Below are 8,188 nucleotides of genomic sequence, written 5' to 3'. Positions count from 1 at the left end.
TGAGGCTCATTCCTAAAAAGAAGGAACCTTGAGCCCCTGAAGGGCTGGGCCAATGTCAGAGGGCCAGGACAGGATCATATCTCTGAGTGGGAGGAGCTCTGGTGCCTGAGCGGGGAGCAGAAAAGGGTCCACCTGCAGGGCCACATCTCCATTAGCAAGGCCTTTTTCTTCTGGCTTGGGGACAGTTGATTCTTCCGGCTTTTGGAGTTCAGAACAGATGATTAGAGGTGCCATGTTTTTCCCTCCATCATGAAGGCAAGGTTCAAAGAAAGGGCGAAGGGGGCCAGAGAAACTGTGGGTGAAAGTAAAGATGTGGGACTGGTCGGTCACGTTGTAGAAGGAAATGACTCCTGCTTCATAGTCCAGAAAAATCCCCACACACCGCGGGGGCTCTTTCAGGCGGAAGGAGGTCTGCGGGGATGTGAGGGCCTCGTACTCATTCCCGCGATTCTGTCGCAGGAGCCAGTGTCCATTGGCGGGCGAGGCGGTGACCTTCCCCTTCCTGCTCACTGACTCACTACACACCCCCAGGGCCCATTTGGTCTTGTCTGCCACAGACACCTCCCAGTAGTGACAGCCAGCTATGAAGTACTCAGAGCCCAGGACACTGACGACGAAGTCAAATCGCTGAGGGTTGTTGGGCACAGGCTGCCTTGTGTCTCCAAGCTTCACGCACCTGCGGTCCTCAGACAGGATGAGTTTGGGATGCGCTGTGTCTGGGTCCAGGGTCACCGTCACTGCAGAGAGTCACAGAGAGGTGAGGTTTGAGACAGCTAGGTCTCAAGGGATCTCTGAGTAGCTTTGGAGGGAATAATCATCCCTAGGTCTGCAACCACTGTCACCGGCCCATTTTAGTTTATGGTGCCCTCACCTTCACATGTCCTTGAACTAAAGAAAATTGTCTTCCAGTCTCCTAGATCTGCTGATGGTCTACTAAGTAAAAGAGGAAACGTTTCTCACCCATCTGTGAAGCTGCCTTAATCCTTAGGAAATACTGCCTTTGTCTTTGCTAGTCCAAAGAAATCTAATTCCTGATAATAAACAGGCTTTGATGTTAGACCCAGTAGCTAGATAGCATGTTTTGAGTCCCAGCTCTGCCACAAGCTAGTTATGTGACCCTGGGCTTGTTATTCATCTCCAAACCTTAGTTTCTTCATCTGTAAAGTGGGAATAATAGCAGCACCTATGTTGGAGAGCTGCTGTGCTGATTTGATGAGCTAATGCATGAGATAGTGCCTTGTTCACACAGTGAGTGTGTGACGCTCATTTTCTTAGCTAAAATTATTGCTTATCACTATCATTTTAACATGGTAATATAGAGAGACTTCCCTGGTGGCGCAGTGGTTAAGAATCTGCCTGCCAGTGCAGGGGACATGGTTCAATCCCTGGTCCAGGAAGATCCCACATGCCGCGGAGCAGCTAAGCCCGTGCGCCACAACTACTGAGCCTGCACTCTAGAACCCACAAGCCACAACTACTGAGCCTGCGTGCTACAACTACTGAGGCTGCATGCCACAACTACTGAAGCCTGTGTGCCCTAGAGCCCATGCTCCGCAACAAGAGAAGCCACCACAATGAGAAGCCCGCACACCGCAATGAAGAGTAGCCCCCGCTCCACGCAACTAGAGAAAGCCCGCACGCAGCAACAAAGACCCAACGCAGCCAAAAATAAATCAAATAAAAATGTTAAAATAAAGAGATGGATTCTTCCTTAAAATTGTGGATTATGAGGGTCACAGTGAGTCTCCCTCCTTCCCCAAGTACGGAAAACAGGCTCTTCTTGGAGAGTTAAATACATGAAATGTGTACTCGGTCAAAGTAGTGGGAATGAGTCAGACAGTGAGAGTGAAAAGTGTTTGTAAGTTCCCAGAATTCCAACCAAGGTGACCCGGTTTTTTCTCAAGTGGCCGACTCATGGATTATATTTTTCCTGCCTGAAGGAAGACCCTCTGAACGGAAGGGGGATGAGCAGCTTGCAAAACGGAGAAGGACTGCAAAGCAGTGAAAATAACAGGTCTCGTTCAAACAGCAGCAAAACATGCAAACTAGGAAACAATTGAAAAGAGATGTGCAAGTCTTTTTGAATAAAACTATGAAAACTTTTCGTAGTCTACATTGTTGGGGCATCTGCCCAACTCACTCCCTTCTCTGAGAATCACCACCCCCCAAGGAAACTGATCTCCAGAGAAAGAAGGATGTGGCAGATGCGTAGAAAGAAGAGACAGGAGCACTGGCTATCTACCCAACAGCGGGAAAGGAAGGACTTCCCAACCTGAGAGCACAGAAGAGACTACACAGGAAAAGATGAATAGATTGGACTACCGAAAAATAAAACACTCATGCATCAAAAAATGATAATAATAATACAGTGAGGAAATTAACATGCAAATGAAAAACTCAGAAAAATATTTTGTGAAAAATAGGACCAAGAGTGAATATAGAAAAAGTCCCCACAAATCGAAAAGTAGCCAGAATAGGACAGGTGCAGACAAGCCAAAAAGATAAAATACAAATAACCAATGAACTTAAGAAAAATCTCAAAAATCATAGAAAACCCATAAGAAGAGTAAACCAAATATTTATCAGTGTTCTAAAAGAGGGGAGACTTTCTGAATCAAAAATTTTAAAATTTGATAAGCAGATAAACAGATTTGACTTAAATTTTTTTTTAATTACAGTCTGCCTTCCAAAGGAACAGAGCAATGGGCTCTGAAATGTGGATGCATTAAACTGGTGTAACTTACCAAAGTGTAGCCGGGCCCTTCTCCAGCCTGAAAGACAGAAAAAGGGATTGTTAAAGTGATGGAGAAATGGAAACCTCCTGGTGCAGGTGGAGTGGGGGCAGGTAGAGTGGGGGGACAGGGTGAGTGCACCTCACCTGAGTTTGCTGCAGATCTCTTTAACTCTACAAAAGAAGAAACAAGGGGAGTGAGCTTTCACTGGAAACATAGAATCAACAGGAGATAAGTTGGTATAGAAGTTATAAGAACAGGGGAACTTACTCAGTTCACGCCGGAGTTTCTCTAAAGAATAACAATTTGACAGATCAGAATGAGGGCTTGTACGTGCCTGTGATGCTCTGGTCCCATCCCAACCGCATTCCCAGAGCAGATCCCCACTAGCAATACCCTGAACTTTCCCCATGACAGTGTTTCCAACAGCAATGGCTCCCAGCCATGGGCCTGGGGTCCCCAGAGATACTGCAGAGGGTCAGCGAGTCCCTATGGGAGCCAAACCTGACCTGCAGATTGAATCAACAACATATCTCACACATGTAAGTGATGGCAACATAAACGTATGTAGATGTTGCGGGAGAAGAATAAAATATGAGTTCATTTAAAACTATTACTAATTTCCATTAGATTTTCTTATGCATATTTTCTCAATGTAAAATCAAATAGACATATCACATGTCTGAGGATTTGGGATTGTTGTTGTTATGAAGAGGTTCTCATACATGAACAGGTGGAGAAGCACTGTTCCACATATTCAGTTGAATGAGGATCCATCTACCTTGGGTCCCACTGAAGGGAACATCATGCCTGAGTGACAGAAGCGTCTCCCAGATGGCTTCACCTATGGAAGGTATCTCTCTTCTTGCTAAAACATTTCCCATGTAGAGACTACATAACAGTTGTGCAGGAAAGAGGAGCACAGAATATTTGAGAAAAAAGAGGCCTTAGGGAGCCAGGAAATTCCCAACCCTCATGCTTGAAGTATCCTTGCCCCCTCTCTTCTGCCCCAGGAGGTGAATCTGAGACTCTCATCATAAAGCAAAGATGTCAGCAGAAGGAGGTTTGTGGCACGGATGAGGAGCAGAACTTACTGAGGGCTTTATAGAGACGTCCTAAAAAAACACAGAAAGAGGCACAAGTAAGCAGATCCTGCCGCTTTTTCCCCAGGGCCCAGGAAGTCTCATCACTCCACCCCCATGCCCCCCAGCCTCCAAACCCCACCCCCGGCAGAAAGAATGATGACAATCCTATCAGCCCCCAATACAGTCACATCCCCCTAAGGGCAGACTGGGGGATTCACCGGTGCTGGTGCCACTTTCCATATGACCTGGACTACCCTGACTTTGGTTCCTCTTCCCTTCCTTTTGTCTGTCTGGTTTCATTTCCGCTGTTCATATGACTGTTCCCAATATGTTTGTAACCGAGTGTCCATGAGTGTATGCCTTGCCGCCCTTTTATAACTGTTTATAATATCTATGGTGTAAAACTAGCTGAAGGCCTACCATTGACTTACTGATGTGGGCTGTTATTCTCTACACTAACCTCCCCCCACCCCGCTGAAGCACTGTGGAGAAACACAAATTTGGAGACCCCAGAAGGTCTGGGACGTGTGCATATGCTTCTGTGCTTTGGGGGAGTACTTGCAGCCTCTCTGGAAGGGTCATCTGCCCACATTTCCCCTTAGCACTGGCCCTGCCACAGAGTTGAAATTATACATTTGAGTTCACTGCCAGGCCCTGTGCTAAGGGCTGGGCATGTGTTAGGTGTTGGGCATTGGGGCAGTGAAGCTGAATATGATATGGCCCCTAACAAGATAACAGTTTATTTTTACCATTCCCACTACCAACAGCCTCCATTTAGTGTGTCCTGTTTTTATGACGTAGGCCCTGAATCCGCTTAACAATGTGAGGTGCATATAATTATTATTCCCATTTTACAGAGTGGTGGTCTGAGGCTCAGAGGGACATGGAAATTTATCCAGATTATCCAGCTGGTAAGTGGCCAAGGAGGCAGGATTCAAACCCAAGTCTGTCTGATTCCTAGCTGGAGGCCTTCCCCACTACACCACACTGTTCCTTCCCTTCTAGGACACGACGGTCATTGTGTCCCTGAGGTGTGCACCCCCATGCTTTAACTAGCCTGGAGCAGATGTGAGGGGGGAAGGGAGGAGATGCCAAAATCACTGCAGGTGGAGCCATTTCTGAGCCAGTGACTCGTCTTCCCAGCTAGACTTTCAGAGGGCAGAGCCCCACCTGCTTTTTGGTACCTGGGGTGTCTGTCTTTTACCCTCAGTGGCCTAGAGCAAACATTCAATTAATGAAAACAAAATGGCAATAAGGGAAAGGTTTCAGGCACTGTAGTAGGAGTTTTGTGGGGGTTTTTTTAAGTTGTCTCTTTTAATCCTGAAAATAACCGGGTGAAGAGATCTATTATCCCCATTTTACAGATGAGGAAACCAAAGCTCAGAGCAGTAAAGCGACGTAACCCAGCCAGTAAGTGGCAGGTCTGAGCCAGGTGCTGCTGACTCCAGAGCCTATGCCCCTCCCACTGTTTCACACCACCTCTCTCAATGCAAAGATTGTATGGATCCTCCTATAATACCATTTTAATATATGTTAAAATAGTATACAGATCTTCTTTTTAGGTGATTGGTGGGAAAGCCAATGACGGAACCTATGAATTTTGACCCCAGGCATCCCTTCGGCCACTGCTACCAACCCTATAACCCCTTGATATTAGAAAATAAATTCCAATGGTATTAACAGAGAAATATGTGTGGTGTGTGTGTGTGTGTGTGTGTGTGTGTGTGTGTGTGTGTGTGTGTGTGTGTGTATACACATATTGTATGTATAACAACCATCAGCATTTATGTAGGAGAAAAAAATGTTATTTGTTCCCTACCCCTTATTCTATATATATAATTACCTTTTTCTTTTGCATGGTCTGAGAGAAGATTTTCTAGAGGAAGGAAAGTAAAAGAAAATGAGATTCTGTGCCATTACCTTGAGGGTCCCTGCTTCCCATTGAATTTATGGGCTCTCGAACCTGTCCCCCTCTATCTTCACCTCCACCTCCCTGATCCAGGCCCTCATCTCTCTCATTTGGATGCCAGAAAGAGCGGCCCAAATTGCCCTCAAATTCTGTTTCGCTCCCTCTGGCCTCCTCTCAACATAGCAGCCAGAGAGAGCTTTCTGGAAGCACAATTCTGGTCAGGATAACCCATTCGCAGCTTCTCCACAGCCCCGAGGAGAAAGACGAAAACCCTTCATGGGATCTGCAAGGCCTCACATGCTGGTCCCCGCCTAACTCTGCAGCAGTACCTTCTGCCACATTGCCCCTCACTTTTGCACCATGTATCTTTCTCAAGCTGTTCTGCTTTGGTTGTTTCCTATTCCCTCTTCCCCCATGCCTGTCCGTCTTCCAGATCAAACATCACTGGGAACATCATCTGGAAACTCCTCTGCCATCCCTGAAGTTTGGTTGGTTCCACCCAGTCACCGTCTTCCCAGCCTTCAGAACTTCCTTTTGTGGTTTTTTGTACATATTTATTTGTGTAATTATTTAATGCACGTATACCTCCCTGACTAGACGGAAGATTCCAAGAAGGCAAAGACCGTGTCCGCTTTCACTCACTGTTGTGTCCCCAGCATCTGGTATAGTCTGCACCACTTAGCAGAGAATTATCAATTATTTGTTGAAAGACTAAACGGGTCCCCTACCTTAGACCTACACGACTCCCCCAGGATAAGATCAAGCCATGAGCTCAGAGACAAAATCACCAAACATACTGGAAGGCAAACTAGTACAAGGAAGAGTCAGCAGAAACTGGGAACGACAGGTTTTGACACCACCACCACCGTCACCACCCAGCAGATGCTGGGATCTTCAGGTCCGGAATTTAGATTAGTGGGCCCTGGGGACACAAAAATGAACAAAACGGAGAAACATACCTGCCCAGCCCAGGACACTCACCTACCTCCATTGCGTGTTCATAGAGAAGCCTCTCTGGAAGGGAGAGAGAGAGAGAGATGTCAGCTCGGCTTAAGGAAGGGCCTTTTCTAACAGGAAGAGCTGTCCAAGGGACCACAGGCTGCCTTAGCAGGACTTTGCTCCTTGTCGCTGTGGGTGTGTGACCATCAGAAAGGATTAGAGGGTCTTCAAACCATCAGACAGGGAAAGGAGTGTTCAGTTATGTGACTTTCAAGGTCCTTGGCAACCCTGCGAGCCATGAAATGCAACCATATTAATGAGGGTTTTATCCAATGGATATGATTGGATTTCTTAATTAATTAGAACACTGGCATCATGCCAGTGTTCTAATTAATTCACAGCTCTGCCCAGGAGCTTTCTGCACTTTCTTTGATCCTCTCTTCAGTGTGGGTCCCCAGAACACAGCTCTACCAGTTTTCTCCCAGACAACCTATGGATAACTGTTAGGTCTATGTCTGCTTCCTCCCAGCCTTTTCCTAGAGAGGCTGCAGTACCAATTCCTGCCAGCCTGGGCTCCCTTACCACTTAGTTACCTTTTGACCTTCTTTGCTTCCAGATGATGTAAATGCCCACCAAGATGAAAATCCCCAGGACAGGCAGGATCACAGCAAGAGCCACTGTTGATGAGGAGAACCTCCCTGGAGATGGGGCTGAAACAGAAGCCACCTGTGACCACCCTCTGAGAGCTTCTCCATGCCAAGGGCCCCACCTTGAATGGCAGGTGACTCAGGCACATCCCAACTGCCTCCATCACCTTGAGAGAGACCTCCAGCCAAGTTGGTGAGGCTCTCTGCTTCTCTCAGCGACTCAAACCCCAGATGACCCAGGGATGACTTTAAAGTGAGATGTTTATCTCTCAGGATTGGTTTCAATGGTCCTGCCTGAAGACAATGAGTCAAACTCAGCATCTCAACCACAATCTCATCCTGCCCGAGACTTTGGAGAGCTGGAGGTGCTTCCTCAGGAACCGCTATAGTCTTCTCATGAGCACCCATCTGCTGCCCCTTCGAATCCTCACTCTGGGATAGAACAGCAGTCAATGAACTCTTTGTCCTGAGCCCTATCAGCAGGGGCAAAACAATTTCTATGGTGTTACAGCAACAAGCCGAACGTCTAGACAGGAGAGAAAGAAGAACGAAAAGAAGAACTAGCGAAGAAAATAACAGCAGAAGAGGCTCTATGACAAGTGGCAAAGAGCCTAAGCTGGATGTGAATTCTCGCTCAGCACTGTGTGACCCCCGGAGAGAGACTGAGGCTCGCCAAGCCTGGCCTGCCCTCTGGAACATGCACCCAAGAAGAAATAAGGCCCTGGGCCTGGCCTCCTTATTCTTGGAACCCCTTTGTCAGATGTCCCAGGCAGGGAAAGAGGTACAGAAACTCTCACCTGACACATGCAAAGGCAACTGGAGGAAGATGAGTGTGATGAAGCATCTGGAGAGCCAGGAGCCTGAGGAACTTGCCAT

The 8,188-nt window shown here is 47.2% G+C and overlaps 1 protein-coding gene across 1 annotated transcript; it reads right to left on the bottom strand.

The window, feature by feature from the left end:
• Window positions 1-8,188, bottom strand: LOC118896547 (erythroblast membrane associated protein (Scianna blood group)). Its single transcript, XM_036854500.1, has 9 exons — window positions 8,110-8,188; window positions 7,259-7,450; window positions 6,708-6,740; window positions 5,661-5,693; window positions 3,827-3,847; window positions 3,003-3,023; window positions 2,879-2,905; window positions 2,745-2,771; window positions 1-737 (listed from the first exon to the last, which is right to left on the bottom strand). The coding sequence occupies exons 1-9, from the start codon at window positions 8,186-8,188 to the stop codon at window positions 13-15; spliced, it is 1,158 nt and encodes a 385-aa protein (XP_036710395.1). The 3' UTR covers window positions 1-12.

The sequence above is a fragment of the Balaenoptera musculus genome, chromosome 1 (assembly GCF_009873245.2).
Source record: "Balaenoptera musculus isolate JJ_BM4_2016_0621 chromosome 1, mBalMus1.pri.v3, whole genome shotgun sequence".
NCBI classification, from domain to species: Eukaryota; Metazoa; Chordata; class Mammalia; order Artiodactyla; family Balaenopteridae; genus Balaenoptera; species Balaenoptera musculus.
Note: the sequence above shows the minus strand (reverse complement) of the source record. Positions and strands in the feature narration are given on the sequence as shown.